Source organism: Ctenopharyngodon idella, chromosome 21 (assembly GCF_019924925.1).
Source record: "Ctenopharyngodon idella isolate HZGC_01 chromosome 21, HZGC01, whole genome shotgun sequence".
Lineage (NCBI taxonomy): Eukaryota > Metazoa > Chordata > Actinopteri > Cypriniformes > Xenocyprididae > Ctenopharyngodon > Ctenopharyngodon idella.
The window spans coordinates 6208986-6231073 of record NC_067240.1 but is presented as its reverse complement, the minus strand read 5'-3'; the positions used below and the strand labels follow the sequence as shown (position 1 = coordinate 6231073).

General features: G+C 37.9%; 5 protein-coding genes and 1 pseudogene across 5 annotated transcripts; all 6 read left to right on the top strand.

The window, feature by feature from the left end:
• The first annotated feature begins 1257 nt into the window (after window positions 1-1257).
• Window positions 1258-2169, top strand: LOC127504313 (C-C chemokine receptor type 8-like). The gene is made up of 2 exons (XM_051878864.1): window positions 1258-1994; window positions 2166-2169. The coding sequence occupies exons 1-2, from the start codon at window positions 1258-1260 to the stop codon at window positions 2167-2169; spliced, it is 741 nt and encodes a 246-aa protein (XP_051734824.1).
• Window positions 2170-3569: 1400 nt separating this feature from the next.
• Window positions 3570-4422, top strand: LOC127504312 (uracil nucleotide/cysteinyl leukotriene receptor-like; annotated as a pseudogene).
• Window positions 4423-6044: 1622 nt separating this feature from the next.
• Window positions 6045-8383, top strand: LOC127504310 (atypical chemokine receptor 3-like). Its single transcript, XM_051878863.1, has 2 exons — window positions 6045-6731; window positions 8345-8383. The coding sequence occupies exons 1-2, from the start codon at window positions 6045-6047 to the stop codon at window positions 8381-8383; spliced, it is 726 nt and encodes a 241-aa protein (XP_051734823.1).
• Window positions 8384-12500: 4117 nt separating this feature from the next.
• Window positions 12501-13337, top strand: LOC127504309 (uracil nucleotide/cysteinyl leukotriene receptor-like). The gene has a single exon (XM_051878862.1). The coding sequence runs from the start codon at window positions 12501-12503 to the stop codon at window positions 13335-13337; it is 837 nt and encodes a 278-aa protein (XP_051734822.1).
• Window positions 13338-18038: 4701 nt separating this feature from the next.
• On the top strand, window positions 18039-18881 carry LOC127504308 (uracil nucleotide/cysteinyl leukotriene receptor-like). The gene has a single exon (XM_051878861.1). The coding sequence runs from the start codon at window positions 18039-18041 to the stop codon at window positions 18879-18881; it is 843 nt and encodes a 280-aa protein (XP_051734821.1).
• A 1620-nt stretch (window positions 18882-20501) lies between these two features.
• On the top strand, window positions 20502-21344 carry LOC127504307 (chemokine XC receptor 1-like). Its single transcript, XM_051878860.1, has one exon. It carries the CDS (start codon window positions 20502-20504, stop codon window positions 21342-21344), a length of 843 nt encoding a protein of 280 aa, XP_051734820.1.
• The last annotated feature ends 744 nt before the right edge of the window (window positions 21345-22088 follow it).

Sequence of the window (22088 nt, the reverse complement as noted above, 5' to 3'; positions counted from 1 at the left end):
TTTTTCTTCTCTCAATCATTTTATAATTTAAATATTTGCGTATCTGGTGTTCACTTTCAGTCAGTCACTCTCGACGTCAGATGACCGAAAAATTGGGATCTCACTAGAGAGACCAATCTACTTCGAATGTACATTGGCATGCGATTATTGCATTCAGCTGCTCTGCCTCGCAGCGAGGTTATAAACGAACAGAAGGTGCAAACGCGTATCAGCTTTTCGCTTTGGAGTCGAGCTGTTCATGTCTTTGAATGCTGTGCAATCTACAGAATTGTGTATTCTTCGAACCAGTTCTTCAGGAGGAAATCTCTTTCTGTGTGCTGGCGAAACAATACTTCAGCGGTGGCCATTCTCCAGCTGATTTTAAACAGCAGCTGTTTTCACAGCTAGAGAGTGAGCGCCTTCAATGAGCTGCTGATCATTCAGCTGTGAGTGAGCACAATGAACAGGCTGCACTTTTTCCCTTTCAGTCACGTTGGCCGGTTCCCCTGTGTGCTTCAGCACTAAAAGATAGCGTTTTTCCTTAGAAGAGCTTGCATGGGATCTTTTTAATGATGCAACCCGTGTGTTTCTGGATGTGGTCATTTCCTGTCCTCATTGATGGCCACGATTGCTATCTCACATGCCTGGGCATAAGCATGCTGAGACAGTATTCGTGGATGGTTTATGTTTTCGCATTGGAGAACATAACCACATCGGCACGCCGGTTGACTCTTCTTTCTCCGGAAAGCTTGAGTCCCCTCTGCTGTTGGCCAGCCGCCGCTTGTGTGTAAAAGCACAGCCGCAGGTCTGGGACGCACTCTGGGAGACCAAGAAGATTGGCAAGAGCTTATCCGCCGGGCAAAAATGGACAGACCTCTCACTCCTCTGTGTGTCGTGTGCTGTCACGCAAATTTAGGCCTAACCCTTTAAGCTATTGAGTAAAATGAGTTTTAGCTCTTTTTTCTTTTGACAGAAGTAACAGTTTAAAAGAAACCCATTCCTGGAAAATATGATACAAGATGATATTTTGTTCTTAAATGTATATGAACCTAAAATCTACTGAATATAGATCCATATTTTGCGGTCATTTAATAAATTTGTACTCTGTTTTTTTTTTGGGTTTAAATTAGGAATGTTGTAGAATTGCAGACTGTATTGTTTGTTCATCGAACATTTGTTTATTAAAATTATACCTGCTTCACACTTCTCTCTTTATAGATCATGGTTACATTACCACATTTTGTGAGCTGCTGAACTGAGAAGACAAACACAGAGGAGATGAATAACTTCACCACACCTGAAACATCTACAAACTCCACAACTCAGTCCTTCGGGCTAATAGAGAGTCTACAAATCTGTGTGCACAGCATCAATTTGTTTTTTAGTCTTCCTGCAAACTCCTATATTATATGGCTCATCATCACAGGAACAAAAAGTAGAGTTACATCAGAGTTCTTCATCCTCAATCTCTCTGTTTGTGAGCTTGGTATCTGTCTGCATAGTTTGGTCTTTTTACTGTCAAGGTGGATCTCAAGCCTTGAGATAATAAATGTGTTTTTATTAGGACTTACAACCACAGGTCGTCCTCTGTTTCAGTGTCTGATGTGTGTTGAGCGTTACCTGGCAGTGGTTCATCCTGTAACCTTTCTGAAGTACAAACCTCTCAGATATAGAGTGATCTGCTGCACTGCTATTTGGTTTATTAGTCTTGGCTCATGTTTGGTCTGCATGTATAATTTAGCCTTAAACAAAATTCGTGTACATGGATGGTTCTTGACCATGCAGCTTACACTGGTCATCTCCATCCAGTTGTTTTGTCTTGTGGCTGTTCTCAGAGCTCTGAAGCAGTCAGGACCAGGAGAGAGAAGGAGAGAGAGAGAGGAGGAAAACCACATGAAGAGAAGAGCATTTCATCTCATTCTAATAACTACTGTGACCATGATTATCCTATATTTCCCATTTGCAGTCACAGGAATCTTTATCATTCTGACAGCAGACAATTCTCCAACAGTTTGGTTCACTAGTTTTACTTGTTTTTTTCTGGCTGGTTTTGTTCAGCCTGCTCTTTATCTGCACAGAACTGTAAAACTCTCCTGCCTCTGTTCATCATAAAATCTGCAATTGTAATATTTTACTTCAGTCCAGTTACTAAATCTACTTATTGTTATTGGGTAAATATGTTACAGGTGAATGTGATTTCACCAAGTACAACATGTTCCTGGATCATCTTTGTTGATCCTGTAACAACATTTCAATCAGCTAATCAGATTTGAAGGACAAGTTTCAGTTTGTCAAGTTTAGGCTTAACCAGGATTAGGTGCTTCTACATCAGTGCTATTCACCTATCATTTTAGGGAGAAGTTAGGGGTTGGGTAATGTTTGTGGGTAGGGACAGGGTTAGTACTAAATTTTCGGACAGGAATGTTGTTCCAGGATCAACAAAATATGTTGATCCAGGAATATGTCTTAAGCCGGGTGCACACTGTGCGATTTTTAATAGTCCTTTACGATTGTTGCTTGCCAGACTGTACAAACATGATTGCCACTCATGTTTGCCACTATCATTGTGATTTGTGCATTAAAATATGAAGTCTATGCTTGTCCATATAAAACTATTTAACATTTCATGGGCATGATTAATAGAATTTGTCTTTACTGCTTTTAATAAACACTTTGAACCTTTGATTTTCTGCTGAGCCTTCTCAGTAAGTATGGTTTACTAGGTGACCATCTATATTGTGTGTAGGATGGGCTGATTTTGATGATGACCCAGTGTCACCTTTCTCTTATGGAGGCTTTCCACTGAGATTGTTGTATTAAACGTGACATCCTATCATAACAGATGATTAAAGAGTTTATGTCTTTGCATATTTTGTATATTTGGTGTTGATTGAGTGGCAGGTGTGCTGGCCAGTGTCAGAAATATAATTTCTTTATGGATGTATGGACCATTTTTCTACTGTGTAAAAACATCACATTATTTTAGCTGGCGTGAGTCTCAGTTTTTATGTTAAGGTCAGCTGATCAATGTAAAATGTGGCTTGGTGCACAATTTTAAAGTCGAATCATTTAGGTAAAGTTTAAAGAAATTTTAAGACAACAAAACAATTTAGTGTTCAAACCTCACTGAATTTATGTTTGCATCACCGCATTTTAAATTTGTCAACTGAATGTCAACAAAATATCCCAACTTTTCAGTCTGTTTTTTTTTTCTTCCTTCTCTCAATCATTTTATGATTTAAATATTTGCATATATGGTGTTTCATATGACATGTAGAAGATAAAGTTGTGCACATCTATCATGACAGCTGTGAAGTCAGTCTGTAAAACACTTCACAGAGATTTATACACAACCAGAGAGACTGAACATTCACTCTTCAGGTAATAAAATCCTGTTTACAAAAAAAACAAAAAAACAAAAAACAGCTGTTTTAGCTGTTGTTTAGCTGTTTTAGCTCTGGTTTTAATTGGAAACTTTCTTGAACTACATATTGGTTCATTTATGCCTCTCTTTTTTCCATATAGACCACATTCAAAAAATTACATATGTTTTGTGGGTTACTGAACTGAGAAAAGCAAATACAGAGGAGATGAATAACTCTACAGTGAACTTCACACTTGGAGCATCTACAAACTCCACAATGCATTCAATTGGGCTAATGGACATTCTGGAAATTTGTGTGTACAGCATCAATCTCCTGTTTGGTCTTCCTACACACTCCTATATTATATGGCTCATTGTCACATGAACAGGAAGTGGCATTGCATCAGAGTTCCTCAACCTCAATCTCTCTGTTTGTGAGCTTGGTATCTGTCTGAAAAGTTTGGTTTTTGTAACATCAATGTGGTTTACAAGTCTCTCAAGATTTGAACTGTTTTTAGTAGGACTCTCCTCCACTGGTCGACCTCTGTTTCAGTGTCTGATGTGTGTTGAGCGTTACCTGGCAGTGGTTCATCCTGTAACCTTTCTGAAGTACAGACCTCTCAGATATAGAGTGATCTGCTGCACTGTGGCCTGGATATTTATTTTTGGCTCTTGTTTGTGTTGCATGTTCAATTTAGTTTCACAAAACAGACATATACATACATGGCTCTTGTCGATGCAGCTGACACTGGTCATCTCCATCCAGTTGTTCTGCTGTGTGGCTGTTCTCAGAGCTCTGAAGCAGTCAGGACCAGGAGAGAGAAGGAGAGAGAGAGAGAGAGAGAGAGGAGGACAACAACATGAAGAGAAGAGCTTTTTATATTATCCTAGTAACTACTGTAAGCGTGGTTATTCTATATGTCCCAAATACAATCACAGGATTCTGTAAAATTTTGACATCCGACAGTACTCTGACAAACTGGTTTACTGCTTTGGCTTGTTTTATTGTGGCTGGTTTTGTTCAGCCTGTTCTTTTTCTGTGTCGCACTGGAAAACTTTCCTGCCTCTGTTCGTCATAAAGTTTGTAGTACTAGGTTAAGTTACTGAATTGTGTGCACGTTATTGATAACTTTTAATAATGTGTGAGAAAGTAGAAATGCAGACGACTGGGTCAGAGCATCTCCAAAACTGCAGCTCTTGTGGGGTGTTCCCGGTCTGCAGTGGTCAGTATCTATCAAAAGTGGTCCAAGGAAGGAACAGTGGTGAACTGGCGACAAGGGTCATGGGCGGCCAAGGCTCACTGATGCACGTGGGGAGCGAAGGCTTGCCCGTGTGGTCCGATCCAACAGACAAGCTACTCTAGCTCAAATTGCTCAAGAAGTTAATGCTGGTTCTGATAGAAAGGTGTCGGAATACACAGTGCATCGCAGTTTGTTGAGTATGGGGCTGCATAGCCGCAAACCAGTCAGGGTGCCCATGCTGACCCCTGTCCACTGTTGACTTGACCTCCAAATTCCCCAGATCTCAATCCAATCGAGCATGGGATGTGCTGAACCAACAAGTCTGATCCATGGAGGCCCCACCTTGCAACTTACAGGATTTAAAGGATCTGCTGCTAACATCTTGGTGCAGATCGGGTCAGGGCTGATTTGGCAGCAAAAGGGAGACCAACACAATATTAGGAAGGTGGTCATAATGTTATGCCTGATCGATGTATATTTATCTATTTTGTTCACATTTTTTTAATTAAAAACTGTCTTTTTAAACATTTACTTTAATATTTGCATACCTGGTGTTTTATGTGATGTGTATCAGATGAAGTCATGCACATCTATTCTTGTGACAGCTGTGAAGTCAGTCTGTAAAACACAGCACAGTGATTTATACACAACCAGAGAGACTGGACATTCACTCTTCAGGTGATAAACTTCTCTTTTTAATTCAACGTCTTGTTTTTAGCCTCAAAAATATTACTGTGTTCATGCTGTTTTGTCCAAGGGCAGGTTCATTGCAATAAGCTATTGAGAAAAATGATATTTTATTGGACAGATCAATTTAATTGAACTCAGTTCAAGAGGAATATAATTAAAATACAATTTTGGGTAACACTTTAGTATAGGGAACACATATAAACTATTAACTATGACTTTTCCCTCAATAAACTCCTAACTTACTGCTTATTAATAGTTAGTAAGGTAGTTGTTAAGTTTAGGTATTGAGTAGGATTAAGGATGTAGAATAAGGTCATGCAGAATAAGACATTAATATGTGCTTAATAAGTACTAATAAATAGCCAATATTCTAGTAATATGCATGCTACTAAGCAACTAGTTAAAAGACCCTAAAATAAAGTGTTACCCAATTTTGCCTACAATTACTGAAGGTTAATACTACTTTAGTTTAAATTCATGGTTACTCAATTAACAGATGTTTTTACCAAAGGGACAAGCTATTTACTAGATAAGATCCAACAATACTCACAGTACTGCAATGATATGTACTATTAAGCTAGTAGAAGCAGAAGTGGAAATGCAGAAAGATGTCATTTAATAATTGTGTGCTCTGGTTATTTGCTTTTAGAATTGGGAGCTTTGTAGAATTAGCAGGTTGGCTTGATGAAATCTAAATTAACTGATACAATTCCACTCTGCTCTTCTTCCAGTAAATCAGAGTTTCAATTTTATATATTTTGTGAGCTGAGATGAATAACTCTACAGTGAACTTCACCACACCTGAAGCGTCTTCAAACTCCACAACTCAGTTCTTTGGGCCACTGGGCATTCTGGAAATGTATGTGTACACCTTCAATTTCCTGTTTGGTCTTCCTACACACTCCTATGTGATCTGGCTCATCATGACAGGAACAGGAAGTGGATTTGCATCAGAGTTCTTCATTCTTAATCTCTCTGTTTGTGAGATTGCAAACTCTCTGAATGGTTTAATCTTTACACTCTCAGTTTGGTTTGCAAGTCTCGGGACACTAGAAACTTTTTTAAAAGGATTTACCATCACCGGTCGTCCTCTGTTTCAGTGTCTGATGTGTGTTGAGCGTTACCTGGCAGTGATTCATCCTGTAACCTTTCTGAAGTACAAACCTCTCAGATATAGAGTGATCTGCTGCACTGTGGCCTGGATAATCACTCTTGGATCCTGTTTGTATGGCATGTTTACTATAATCTCACAAAACATAGCACATGTATGGTTTATGTCAGTGCAGCTTACACTGGTCCTCTCCTTCCAGTTGTTTTGTCTTGTGGCTGTTCTCAGAGCTCTGAAGCACTCAGGACCAGGAGAGAGAAGAAGAAGAGAGAGAGAGGAGGAAAACCACACAAAGAGAAGAGCGTTTTATCTCATTCTGATAACTACTGTAAACTCGATTATCTTATATGTCCCATTTACCAGCACAGCTTTATTTACCGTCCTGTCAGGAAAGAATATTAAGGCGCTTTGGTTAAGTAGTTTGACTTATTATTTCCTGGCTGGTTTTGTTCAGCCTGTTCTTTATATGCAGCGCACTGGAAAACTCTCCTGCCTCTGTGCTCCATAAAATCACTGCATGCATTTCTTCAGCTGTGTGCTAGAATTAGCATATTAACATTATGTCAAGAATTGTTTCGATTGTGATTCCTGTGTACATATATTTATGACGGTATATATTTATGAATGTTTGTGCTGCATTAAAAAGACTGTGTGCACATTTTTGTGGTATATATGCTGCATCAAAAGCAGCTTCTATGCTATATGTTCTGTGCTATGGTTATGTTGTTGCTATTATTTTGAGTTTCCAATAAAACACTTCATCATTGATTCACAAAAAGCCTATTATTGCATTTAACCTGACATATTGTTATTTTTACTGCCATCATTTTTTAATACTTGGTGGTCTAAAAATTTGCATATCAGGTGTTCATTGAGTGACAACTGTGTTCTGGCCAGTGACCAAAAAAATTATTTATGAACAAATTTCTAACAATATATACTAGGCATATACCCACTATATAACAAACCGTGAAGTTCATAGTTTGTGAAAGTTCAAATGTTGAGATTGTTGTAGAGAATAAAGTTTTTGCGTGTAACATCTTTAGGTCTCTTTAGGTCTTCAATTCAAATTTATTTAAACTGTGTAGTCTCTTCGGTTGGCATTTGGTAAAAACATAAAAATGTAAAGGATATTTCACGATGGCTTTAAATAGGTTAATTCTTGGATAACTTGTTCAATGAATTTACCAAATAATTTGTGGTTATGCCACTCAGGATCACGTGGTGAATGGTAAAAATTATCGAAATGACTGCATGCAACTTTCAGTAACTGTATACATAGCTATGTCAGTAACAGCCTCATAGAACAGTAAGGGTCTGGTTGCTTTGAGAATCATCTCCTTCCAGCATTTAAAAAAAAAAAATGCACTATTCGCCTATGCTATTGACGAAAAATCAGACTAAACGGTGCAAGTGACCATACTATGGAAGCCCGTTTCCGCCACTAAATAAAAAAATAAAAACAGTAATTGCGAGTTTATATCTCAGAATTCTGACTTTATAACTTGCAATTGTGAGAAAAGAAGTCAGAATTACGAGATAAAAAGTCAGAATTCTGAGATAAAAAGTCGCAATTAGTGTTTTTATTTTTTAATTTAGTGTCGGAAACGGGCTTCCATACTAAACAGTATTGCAGTGAGATGCGTAATAAAATTTTATAAAGGTTTTAACAATATAAAAAAACTATGGTTTGAACTAAACTAAAATCATTGGCAGCAAAAATCACTATCTTAGGTGCTCTTAATAATTCCAAACATAATCAACGGAACATTAGAACAAATTTGATTATATACCGTAAAAATGTAAAACAGAATGAAACCATTCAAAGTCTTGTTTAGGTTCAAATATGTGAACCAGTGGCTCAACTTAGACTGTTGTTCATTTTGTCCCACTTTTTGTGAATGAATGAATGAATGAGTACACACACATATAAATTTTCCCATGTGCTTCATCTCCTCACAGTCTGAAATAAATGATGGATACTTGCTGTTGTTATTGTAGGAAACTTTTTCCTCGTCGAAGCAGAGACCAGGAGACGTTGGGATATCTTTCAAGCAGAAGTTACTCTTTATTGAGAAACGCGCTGTGCGTCGCTGTAGTCATCCAAGTCCAACTAAGGCAGTGTACTTGGTAGTTCATATACATTCAAGGGGGAGGGATACATAGAGTAGAGGTGGAGACAATCTAAACAAAGCATGCAAATGCAGTGCAGGAATCAGCCCATTCCCTACATTTCCCAGCCATGATCTAATCAGCATAACGGTGTCATTCAAATGCATAGGTGCTAATCCACTCAGTCTGACAATATGGGTGGTAATATGTTGTATAAACTACATGATGACACAGAAAACCATGTAGCATAAGCGTGGAAGTCCTAAAAGTCCATGGCGCCTGAATAGCTGTGGAGTCTGTTCCCTGTAGAGTCCATTTCCAATGCATTTCCATGTCTGTTCCAAGTTGCTCAGATATTGTTTGTCGTTGTGCAACTCCGAGTTGCTCAGATGACTCTGTCGTCATGAAGGTTGTTCATGGATATCTGAGGTGATGCTTTACACCAGGTGCTGCTTATGAGCCGTCATGGCATATACACATACCTGCAACACAAGAAAACAAAGAAACAGCAGACCAGCATTATTCATGCATAGACTTTAGTACGTTAGACCTCTGATGATCGTATAGTTTTTCTGTCTAACTCTGATCATCATAAACTTCTAGTGATCGTATAGTGGTTTTGTTCCTTTTTTTTTTTTAACCTAGTCTTAATCAATTTGACACCTATAGACCAGTAAGGTGGGGATAAACTACTGAGAGGTGGAAACCTATGAGGAAGTCTTCACCACAGGGTTGGCCCCCGAGGCCTGTTGCACTTCAGGTTCTTCCCTGGGCTCCTCACTGGTCTGTGTGTCCTATTCTCTCCCTGTAGTTAATTTGTAAACTTCACTGTGCTACATCTCCATCTTCCAATGAAACATCAGTCATAGCAGACATCATAACCCACAGAGGATGGATAAGTGAATGGAGTGTGCTGTAGCATAACATTTAAGGCTGTGAGTGTACTTAACCAGTGTACCCCAAATGGTGGAAGTGACAGTCAACTTTCTTTTGTTCAGAATGAGTCTTTCAGCTTTCTTGTAGATTACTGGGGAAATTAAGCACTCACAGCCCAAATGGTTAGCATGTCAGCAAGCTGTTGCTCCAAGAGTTTGGAGAAGAGGGGAGGGGCAGTTTCAATGTAGCAAGTAGACTGAGTAGGAGCTGAGTAAAGCTGTTCATTTCTTTAAATGTCTTTTTGTTTTTCCTACACTCTTTCATCCAATGTCCAGGTTTACCACAGTAATGACAACTGCCTTCTCTCTTAGGACATTTACGTTTCTGTCGATTCTCTGTGTTGACCTTAAAGGATGCTGCTGCAATCTTTACTCTTGTCTTGACATCCGAGTCTCTTTCCCAAATAGCTAACCTATCCAAGTTGTTTTGTAGGGTTCCATTGGACCATGTGAGGTCTAAGAAAGGCAATGCATTTCTGTATTCTGATGAGAGCCCATCAAACCACATGCGGACCAGTGGTCCATTATCCTCTAACACCTTCTCTGGAGTGTCAGCTATTCCACTGTATACTGCAGCCGACTGACAAAATCTTTCAGTGTACTCACTTACAGTTTCATCCTTCTTCTGTACACAACTAGTGATCTTTGACCAGTCCACCTTTGGTCCAACAAGGTTCTGTAACACTCTCAGAACTCCTTCTCTCAATTCACCTTTGCTGGAATGCTGAAACTCAGAATTATTTACAGCACTTTCAAAATCACTGAATTCTGACTCTTTCAGGATTTGTGACATTAGCTGGGTGACTTCAGCTAGGGACATATCATAGAGCTTCATTTTCCTGGACAACTCTGTCCTAAACTCAGAAAAATTTCTCTGCACTGATGGCAAACTCTCAGCAAGTCTTTCTATGTCTTCAGGACCTAGAGCGGCACTGACTGCTTGTAACTGCAGTATGGGGGTTACAGATGGAATTGTGTCAACCCCCTTTACCCTACTCTGAGCCTTTTGTCTCGCTCCACACACTTCAACTGCATTTACATCTTTATCCATGAATCCAGTATTGCTATTGCCCTCTAGTCTACAGAAAGACTGTAAGTCAGGATAGCTTTCATCTGACTGTTGGTCTTTTGAGTCACATTTGGTTGAGGCTTTGTTAAGACCCAACTTCTGAGTGAGACGAGACACTCGAGTGTGCAACTGTTTGTTCTGCTTTTCTAACTTAGCAATACGTTGGATTTGTTCTTGTGCAATGGATAGAGTAAATTCTCTGTGGCAGCAGATAATGCCCTTCATATTTTTCTTCCGAATACAAGCACCAAGTACCTTTTTGCATTCTTCAATAGACCAAACTTTTTCTGGATGAATCCCAAATTTCTTTGTCAAATCCAATCTGACTGACTCAGTCACTATTGAGTCCATGTGCTTTCCTAACAATGATTTGAACTCACTATCTGTCCATAAAGGGGTAGCTAGTCCACCTTTCTCAGTTGTTGGAATTAGTCTAGTGTTCTTTATCAACATTTTGTAATGTCTTTCTGGCACAACAATACACTTCAACACTTCCCTGACAGAGCAGAGGTTAACCTAGTTAATACTCATCGTAATATATTCAACCTTCTCTGGTGAGCAGAGTAAAACCAACTTGCTTACACACTGTAACAGTTGTAACCTTCCCTGAATTAACAGAGAATGAACCTTCTTCTCTAGCAAAGTAGAGGATGACTATTCTGTTAACACACCACCTTCCCTGATTAAACAGAGGATAAACAACCTTCCCTTATAAAGCAGAGGATAAAACTTCTTTGTTGTGCTTGAAGTTTCAATCAGGATTGAGGTGAGAAGCTCTATCCGGGTCACGGCACCAAAACTGTAGGAAACTTTTTCCTCGTCGAAGCAGAGACCAGGAGACGTTGGGATATCTTTCAAGCAGAAGTTACTCTTTATTGAGAAACGCGCTGTGCGTCGCTGTAGTCATCCAAGTCCAACTAAGGCAGTGTACTTGGTAGTTCATATACATTCAAGGGGAGGGATACATAGAGTAGAGGTGGAGACAATCTAAACAAAGCATGCAAATGCAGTGCAGGAATCAGCCCATTCCCTACATTTCCCAGCCATGATCTAATCAACATAACGGTGTCATTTAAATGCATAGGTGCTAATCCACTCAGTCTGACAGTATGGCCCATACCTTTACATTATCATAGAGACAAAGGCACAGCTGTATCTTGAGCTTGTCTTGCCAAATGGTTAGGAAGTGCATGAAGACAAAAGGTTAATGTTACAGACACCTGGGCTGCCTGCCTTGATCTCCTTAAATTGTGATTATCTTTACCTCAAAATGTTAAATACAATATACTTCACCTTAATATTTCATGTGAGGTTATGTCAGGATGTAGGATCAGCAGATCTTAAACAGATTCTTAAATTTGTAATCCCACATTATCTATGCAGTAAGGGACAATTATTTCAATTTTGTGTATAAATTGTGCCTTGGTGAACAATTTCAAACCCAATAAGTTATATATTTGAACCTTTAATTTGTTTACTTTGAATATTTGCATATCTGGTGTTTTTTACGTGATGTCTAAAGATGAAGTCTTGCACATATATTCTTATTACAGCTGTGAAGTCAGTCTACAAAACAGCAGAGAAGAATATACTAGAGATCAGAAATCTAGAGAGACCAGAAATTTACTCTTCAGGTGATAAACTCCTCTTTTTGATTCAATTTCTTGTTTTTACAGTTTATAAGAAAGAAACATTGCACTGTGTTGATTTGTATTTTAGGAAAAATTAAATAAGTAAATAGAAATTGAGCTCTTTTTACTTAATTGAAAAGAAGAAATCACTTCAGGAAATAAAATGGGAGCAGAAATTTGGCCAGTTAACATAGGCTGATGAAGATATAAAATCACCTTAAGTACTACTGAATTTATAGAACCATGTTTTGAAATAATTTAATGTTGGTTTGCTCTATTTCAGTTTTAATTTAGTATTTAATTGCCTGCACTTCTCTTTTCCCATTGATCATAGCTACATAATAATGTTTTGTGAGCTGAAAGAAGAGGAGATGATTAACTCTACAGTGAACTTCACCACACCTGAAACATCTACAAACTCCACAACTCAGTCCATTGGGCTTGTGGAAGTTCTGAACATTTGTGTGTACAGCATCGGTTTCCTGGTTGGTCTTCCTACACATTTCTATATTATATGGCTCATCATCACAGGAGCAGGAAGTGGAGTTGTATCAGAGTTCTTCATCCTCAATTTCTCTATTTCTGAGGCTGGTTTCTGTGTGAATTGTTTGACCTTTGTACTGTCAGTGTGGTTTTCATTTATAGTGCAATTTAAACTATTTTTAGTAGGACTAATTACTACTGGTCGTCCTCTGTTTCAGTGTCTGATTTGTGTTGAGCGTTACCTGGCAGTGGTTCATCCTGTAACCTTTCTGAAGTTCAAACCTCTCAGATATAGAGTGATCTGCTGCACTGTGGCCTGGATAATTATTCTTGGTTCCTGTTTGTGCTGCATGTATACTATAGACCCACACAACATTGTACATATGTGGTTCCTGTCAGTTCAGTTTCTACTCTTCGTCTTCATCCAGTTGTTCTGCTGTGTGGCTGTTCTCAGAGCTCTGAAGCAGTCAGGACCAGGAGAGAGAGGGAGAGAGGAGGAAAACCACATGAAGAAAAGAGCGTTTTATCTCATTCTATTAACCACTGTGACCATGGTTATCACATATGCCCCATATAGTATTGCAGGATTTTTTACCATTGTCACAGAAAAGCTTATTCCTGCAAATTGGTTTCCTGGTTTGGTTTGTTATGTGCTGTCTGGTTTTGTTCAGCCTGTTCTTTATTTGCACCGCACTGGAAAACTCTCCTACCCATGTCTCTTATAAGACCTATTGTAATATATTATGGAATTAAATTACACAAATATTACTTGGAACTTTTATTGCTTGGGAAAATTGTAAATCACTTTTGTATTCTTGTAGCTGATTTTTCCCCTTCTAAATGAAGGTTTTTAATAGGGTTTTTGTTATGTCATTATAAACCATAAACTGAATTATAGCTGTATATTTGGTTGTTCTAGTCAGATTTATTCTGTTTATTCTGATTGTGTTTAACAGATGAATGAGTGGTTACCATTAGTATATGGTTTGTTTTTTCAATAAAAAAATTAATCAATGGCCCAGTGTCACCTTTTCCATAATGAGGGTTGCCACAGAGATTATTGCATCAAACTTGACATCTTGCCATAACCCAGATTTATATTGTTTGTCTTTTCTTTTATTTGTTTTTCAAATGCTCACTATAATAATTTGCATATCATTTGTTGAATGAGTAGCACCTGCTGGCCAGTATCAGATTAAGATTGAATCTTTGAATCTTCACTGATTTTATCTTTGTACATCATATTACAAAGATGGTTAGTGAAGTTACACAATTTTCTGCATGAATGTAAATAATGTTTTACACATTTTAACACAACAAAACACAGAACAGAGATTTATGTACATTTCACAAGTTCGCTTACCCATATAATCTTGAAGCTATTAAGCTTAATTGCCATGCAAGACTCAGTTTTTAAGTACAGAAGGGGTGCTGTTGTGGCTGTGGCCTGGGGGAGGCTTCTGGGGAGCTGTAGGAGAGTGCTTTACTCTGGGAAACATTTGCTGTTGCATTTATCAACTTGGAGTCATGAGTGAGAGTCACTACTGTGGCATTGACACTCAGGAGTTGCTCCTGCCTGAGCTGAAGGTGGACCACATCTCCCAGTTATGTCCACATGTGCTGTGGTAGTGATGCTCAGGAGTTGCTCCTGCAGGAGCAGCATTTGGAAAGCATGACCTAGTGATGACAAGATCAGTTCAAACGTGATTTGAGAAGAAAAACAATCAACGTTGTCAGCAGGCTCTCCTATCGCGAGTATCACGTCAGAGGCAGCCCGATCAAGAGTCATAAATATCAAACATGTTTTATATTTACGATATCAGATCGGGGACACTGTCTCGATCGGGAACAGTTAAATAATCGTAATGACATGACACAATAAATGATTTTTTGGACAAAAAATCGTTTGCGACAAGCCTTGATTAGGGGTGCAAATCAGGGTTAAAATCTATTACTAGACATTTACTCTTCAGGTGGTAAACTCCCAGATAGCAACTTTGTGCCGGCCCAGATCCGGCCTACATCTGCCAAGCGTGGTATGATGATATGGGCCACATGTGGCATGGAATGATGGCACTTGGGTGGACCGCTCCTGTTTGCCAGATCTGAGCCACAAGCAGGCCATAGCAATGCCATGTCAGCCAAGAGCAAAGAAATAAACCAGAACTGGACCTTATCTGAGCCACAAAATCTTTATATATTATTTATAGAATCATCTTAGCATTAACAAGCCTGTTAACAAGCAGAATGACTGAAGGAAAGAAGAAAACAGAAAAAAAGAGACAAACAGAAGCACAAGAGCTACAACTCTCACATCAGCCACAGCCTTAGATGACATCAACTGAAGATAAAAGAAGACATTAAATCTCTACAGATCTCAGCAGAGGATGATTAAACAACTCCACAAACAGCATTACAGATTCACATATTACTAACCCGATTGACTTTATTTCTGACATTAATCTACAGAAGTTCTTATTGAGAATTAACAGAAGTTTAACGCTCATGTTTAATTTGAAGTCACCATAATGGTGATTGGTGTTTCCATTAGTTGGGATCTGTTTGTCTTTGACAGTGTGTTTGTCAAGTAGCAAATAGAGCTGAAATGAGATCAGATGATGATTTTTAGCTATTGATGGATTTATAATCATTGTGAAATAACCTAAATTACTGATGTCATTTGCATGTAGTAATTGTGTTATGCCATTAATACATTTGAATTACAAACCCTGTTTTACTGCAACATGAGATCACACTGTTTAATATATTAAAAAAAAAAAGAGCAGAAAACAGTAAACTCCAATGACAAACACAGATATGAGCAATCAACGCATGAATCTCAACAATGGTGACAATAAAATATTCAGACAATCAGATCAAACAACTAAAAACAACAAAAACCACAGCAAAAAATAAAAGCAAATAGTTAGAAGTAACTAACTGATTTTCTAACTGAAGTTTTTACTCTATATTCTTTATTTGGATCCTCATTAGTTTCTACAGAGTGGTTGCTAATCTTCTTAGGGTCCACAAAGCAATAAATGACACAAATACTTTGGGGTCTCGAGCCCCTGCCCATTTTTCAAAATTAATCAAAAGTGCCACTCTCAAACAAATATCAATGAGGATATTGTGATCAATAAAACAAAATGCATTTGATTTTAATTAACCTGACAAGGTGTACAAAACTAAAGTAGTCTAAATTCCCATTTATTTTTACGTATCTGTCAGTCTGAGGTGTTGTGGCCATAACTCATTGCTATGGGTTGCGTGTCTTGCTTTGGACTTGACTGATGGGGTCTGTAATGTTGTAAAGTCTCTGTTTTCGAGGGAGTAGTGTGGACGGCAGACATAACCGTAGCAAAAGTTATGTATTTTAAAACAAAATCGCGCTAGTGTAAACGTAGGTATTCCACAGTCTTCTTGGAATGCTCTGCACACCACCTTCATACATAAATTACATAAATTTGTTTGTGGACAAGCTAAAAAGAAACAGAAATGTTTTGGAGTCTCTACTAATGATCCGATTACCTGAATGCTCCTGAATGGGGGAGGTGCTCCAGGAATGTCGTTGGGCCTAAGGGATAATTATTTCACGATTGTGTATAAATTGTGCCTTGGTGAACCATTTCAAACACAATAAGTCAAATATTTGAACCTATAGGGGTGGTTTCCCGGACAGGGTTTAAATTAAGCCAGGAGTAGGCCTTAATTTAGAATAGTTAATCGTGGCTTCAAAAATGGCTTTCTGAAACACAGATTAAGTACTAAAACCTAGACTATGGAGTCCTAAATTAAAATAAAACAGATTAATTTAAAACCAACTGTGCTAATCTGAATTAGCATGAGAGAGATTGCCTATAAAACATGGAATGAACCAAGAAAAGCTTAAAATTGCATGGAACTGAGAAGAAAATCCAAGGAAAATAATGGCAGCAGAAAAAGACTGCAATAAAAAAAAAAATAAAAAAATAAAAACGAGACTTTACTAAACGAGAAAGTTCTTTTAAAGCAAGCATCAAAACACATCAGCTGTGAAAAAAAGAAGTTCCTGGAAATCTGTTTGTAATGAATTCTATAATTATCCTACGATTGTTATTAATGCCTTTTGTTTTGTCCTGTGATTTACATAACTAAACATAACTATTTACACATGTAACATTCTGTGTTAGCAGTCTAGAAATTACACCACAATGGTAATCTCCAAAAAAACACAAACATAACAGAAACTTTTAAATACCAACATAATAGAACATGAAACATTAAGAAGTCTCTCCATTGTTTCATCTTGCTAAAAATGCATAAAATAACAGTTTATCTGAACATTTACTCTCCCAATTCAGCCCGGTGCAAAGCATGATGGGAAAGTCCTGTTTGATTGGGTTACTAGATTGTAATGTTATTTCAAAATGAAAACATCAAGTAAATTCAAATAGTAACCATTTCAAGAAGCAATCACATTTGAACCAGAAACAATGGTTGTTTAAATAAAGTAAACAGCATCAAAACACACACACACACACACACACACACACACACACACACACACACACACACACACACACACATATAATATATATAGTGTATATCAATATCGATATATAGCCAAGCAACACATGTGTTTTCTTAGAAACACAACATTAATCTGAAGTTAAACCTGCCTCGTGGTAGGTTTAATTTAAGCCTCAATTTAGTCCTGGAGTAGCACTAGTCTTCCTCCAGGAAATCAGCTTATTAAACTCTGGACTAGACTAAGTCTAGGACTATTTAAAACCATGACAGCGAAAGCAGATTCTGTTAATCTGGTTTAAAGGGCCGTTTTATTCTAGGACTAGGCTTAATCTCTGTCCGGGAAACCGGCCTTTAATTTGTTTACTTTTAATATTTGCATATGTGATGTTTTATGTGATGTGTATCAGATGAAATCATGCACATATATTCTTGTAACAGCTGTGAAGTCAGTCTGTAAAACACAGCACAGAGATTTACACACATCCAGAGAGACTGGGCGTTCACTCTTCAGGTGATAAACTCCTCTTTTTGATTTAATTTCTTGTTTTTACAGTTAATAAGAAGCACTGTCACTGTGTTGATTTTTATTTTACTTTTTTTTAGGAAAAATTAGGAAAAAGTAAATAGAAACAACTCTTTTTATTTCATTTAAAAGAAGAAAGTTCAGTGGAAATACAATAGAAACAAAAATTTTGCCTATTAATGTAGGTTGATGAACATATGAAATCCTCTTTATTACTACTGAATTTATGGAACCATATTTTGAAGTCTTTTAATATTGGTATACTATGGATATTTCAGTTTTAATTTAGTATCCATTAATTGCCTGGCTCATGTACACTTCTCTTTTTCCATTGATCACAGCCACATATTGATGTTTTGTGAGTTGAAAGGAGAAGACAAATACAGATGAGATGAATAACTCTACAGTGAACTTCACCACACCTGAAACATCTACAAACTCCGCAACTCAGTCCATTGGGCTTGTGGAAATTCTGGAATTCTGTGTGTACAGCATCGGTTTCCTGGTTGGTCTTCCTACACATTCCTATGTCATATGGCTCATCATCACAGGAGCAGGAAGTGGAGTTGCATCAGAGTTTCTCATCCTCAATCTCTCTGTTTCTGAGACTGGTTTCTGTGTGAATTGTTTGATGTTTGTACTGTCAGTGTGGTTTTCATTTATATTGCAGTTTAAACTATTTTTAGTAGGACTAATTACTACTGGTCGTCCTGTGTTTCAGTGTCTGATCTGTGTTGAGCGTTACCTGGCAGTGGTTCATCCTGTAACCTTTCTGAAGTTCAAACCTCTCAGATATAGAGTGATCTGCTGCACTGCGGCCTGGATAATTATTCTTGGCTCCTGTTTGCGCTGCATGTATACTATAGACCCACACAACACTGTACAAATGTGGTTCTTGTCAGTTCAGTTTCTACTCTTCTTCTTCATCCAGTTGTTTTGTCTTGTGGTTGTTCTCAGAGCTCTGAAGCAGTCAGGACCAGGAGAGAGATGGAGAGAGAGAGAGAAGGAAAACCACATGAAGAGAAGAGCTTTTTATCTCATTCTAATAACTACTGTGACCATGGTTATCACATATGTCCCATATAGCATTGCAGGATTTTTTACCGTTGTCGGAAAAAATCTTATTCCTGCATATTGGTTTCCTGGTTTGGTTTGTTATGTGCTGTCTGGTTTTGTTCAGCCTGTTCTATATCTGCACCGCACTGGAAAACTCTCCTGCCCCTGTCTCTTATAAGACCTGCTATTTTGTAATATATTATGGAATTAAGTTACTCAACAATATTTTACTTAGAACTTTAATTATTGCTTGGGAAAATTGTAAATCACTTTTGTGTCCTTGTAACTAATTTATCCTTCAGAAAATAGCGTGAATGTGAGTTCTGTCAGGACCACTATCGTCAAATATAATTGATAATTGCATAGAGTTTGTATTGGCGGTATGATTCTGTTCTGGGCAAGAACTCCCTGCACATCCATGCAGCCTAGCATGGATAAGAGCAGAGAGAGCAGCAATAACCCCCCTAGGGTAAACAGAACAGAACCAACATATGCAGATATAATTAATGTCAATAATTTAACATTTTCCAGAATTAGTTTGATTCAGGGGAATCATAAGGCCTAATCCTGACTGACGAGAGGAGGAGCTGGGGATGGAGAAGGGTAATTAGCTTCTGAGAAATCGACAGCTACTGATAATACTGAGGAGCTTATATATGGATGCTGTGATAGGCGTCGTATTCCTATAGGTAGACATAAGTCACCTGGGAGTCAGCTGATGCAAGCTTGACTGACGTGACCTGCCAGAACTGACGCTAACGCTGGATTTCTGTCAGGACCACTGTCAAATATAATTGATAATTGCATAGAGTTTGTATTGGCGGTATGATTCTGTTTTTGGGCAAGAATTCTGTTCTGGGCAGCCTAGCATGGATAAGAGCAGGGAGAGCAGCAATATCCCTCTTGCTAAAATCCTGATTGCACAATTCCTAGTGAGATGATGTTTGCCTGTCGAATTCGCCATTTAATTAGCTCTGATAAATGTGATAGCTACTGATAATACTGAGGAGCTTATATATGGATGCTGTGATAGGCGTCGTAGTCCTATAGGTAGACGTGAGTCACCTGGGAGTCAGCTGATGCGAGCTTGACTGACGTGACCTGCCAGAACTGACGCTAACGCTGGATAGTGGTTTAAATAGCAGGCCATGATTGGTGACAGGAGGTGAAGGTTAGTATTCTTAGGAATGGAAACAAGTGGGAGGAGCTGAGGAGTCTGGTGCTGAGGGATCGGTTGGAGTCGTGACAATTTGAACCTTTAATCTGTTTACGACAAATTTTTGCATATCTGTTTTATGTGACATGCAACATATGATGTCATGCACATATAGTCTTGTGACATCTGTGAAGTCAGTCTACAAGACACAGCACAGAGATTCATACACATCCAGAGAGACTCTATGAGGTGATCTTCAGGTGATAAACTCCTCTTTTTGATTTAATTTCTTGTTTTTACTGTTAAGAAGAAGCATTGTCACTGTGTTGATTTTTTTTTTTAAGGAAAAATTAACATCTCTTTTTATTTCATTAAAATGAAACTTAGTTCAGTGGAAATACAATAGAAAGATTTTGCCTATTAATGCAGGCTGATGAACATATAAAATCACCTTAAATACTACTGAATTTATAGAACCATATTTTGAAGTAATTTAATATTGGTTTACTATGGATATTTCAGTTTTATTTAGTATGAATTACCTGGCTCATGTACACTTCCTTTCCCCCATGGGTTACAGCTACATAATAATAATAATAATAATGTTTTGTGAGCTGAAAGGAGAAGACAAACACAGACGAGATGAATAACTCTACAGTGAACTTCACCACACCTGAAACATCTACAAACTCCACAACTCAGTCCTTTGGGCTTGTGGAAATTCTGGAATTCTGTGTGTACAGCATCTGTTTCCTGGTTGGTCTTCCTACACACTCCTATATTATATGGCTCATCATCACAGGAGCAGGAAGTGGAGTTGCATCAGAGTTTTTCATTCTTAATCTCTCTGTTTCTGAGATTGGTTACTGCGTGAATTGTTTGACCTTTGTACTGTCAGAGTGGTTTTCATTTATATTGGAGTTTAAACTATTTTTAGTAGGACTAATTACTACTGGTCGTCCTGTGTTTCAGTGTCTGATGTGTGTTGAGCGTTACCTGGCAGTGGTTTATCCTGTAACCTTTCTGAAGTACAAACCTCTCAGATATAGAGTGATCTGCTCTGCTGCGGCCTGGATAATTATTCTTGGCTCCTGTTTGTGCAACTTGTATACTATAGTCCCACACTACAGTGTACATATGTGGTTCTTGTCAGTGCAGTTCCCACTCTTCCTCTCCATCCAGTTGTTTTGTCTTGTGGCTGTTCTCAGAGCTTTGAAGCAGTCAGGACCAGGAGAGAGAGGGAGAGAGAGAGAGGAGGAAAACCACATGAAGAGAAGAGCATTTTATCTCATTCTAATAACTACTGTGACCATGGTTATCACATATGTCCCATATAGTATTGCAGGAGTTTTTAGCATTTTCAGAAAAAGGCTTACTGCTGCATATTGGTTTCCTGGTTTGGTTTGTTATGTGCTGTCTGGTTTTGTTCAGCCTGTTCTATATCTGCACCGCACTGGAAAACTCTCCTGCCCCTGTCTCTTATAAGACCTGCTATTTTAATATATTACGGAATTAAGTTACTCAACAATATTTTATTTAGAACTTTTATGATTGCTTGGGAAAATTGTAAATCACTTTTTTGTCCTTGTAGTATATTTTCCCATCTGTGCAAATGCACCTTTTATGGCATATATGCTACTTTAGATCTTTTTGCCACATTAGCAGTTTTGGGACTCTCTGTCATTCACTGTTTATTCAGTAACTAATAACTTTATTTTTGATTGTTCTATTCATATTTATTCTGTTTATTCTGATTCTGTTTAAGAAATGTGTGAGTGGTTACATTAGTTTTTCATAATGAGGATTGTCACTGATATTACATCAAACTTGACATCCGGCCATTACACAAATTTATATTGTTTGTTTTTCTTTGTCATGCTCATTATAATAACGTGAATGTTAGGTGCTGACTGAGTGGCACCTACTGGTTAGTGACATAGATGTATAAAGATTAAATCTTTGCATTTCCACTGATTTTATCTGTGCACATCATACTACAAAGATGGTTATTGAAGTTATACAAATTTCTGCATGAATGTAAATAGTTTTAAACATTTTCAAGTTAACCTATTCTGTATAAAAGTACACTATATTTTTGGTTCAAATGTTCAGTCAGTCTTTTCTTCACTTTTTGTCACTTAAATATTTGCATGTCAAAATTTGTGTTGCGATGAGTAGCAGATAAGGCCGATAGCATTAGTCCTTGTGACAGCTTTAAAGTCAGTCTAC

Excerpts from the sequence above, each read along its gene's own strand:
- LOC127504313 (XM_051878864.1), top strand. The coding sequence starts at position 1,258 with ATGAATAACTTCACCACACCTGAAACATCTACAAACTCCACAACTCAG.
- LOC127504310 (XM_051878863.1), top strand. The coding sequence starts at position 6,045 with ATGAATAACTCTACAGTGAACTTCACCACACCTGAAGCGTCTTCAAAC. Across the intron at positions 6,732-8,344 it reads TAAACTCGATTATCTTATAT|TCTGAAATAAATGATGGATA; the intron begins GTCCCATTTACC and ends ATCTCCTCACAG.
- LOC127504309 (XM_051878862.1), top strand. The coding sequence starts at position 12,501 with ATGATTAACTCTACAGTGAACTTCACCACACCTGAAACATCTACAAAC.
- LOC127504308 (XM_051878861.1), top strand. The coding sequence starts at position 18,039 with ATGAATAACTCTACAGTGAACTTCACCACACCTGAAACATCTACAAAC.
- LOC127504307 (XM_051878860.1), top strand. The coding sequence starts at position 20,502 with ATGAATAACTCTACAGTGAACTTCACCACACCTGAAACATCTACAAAC.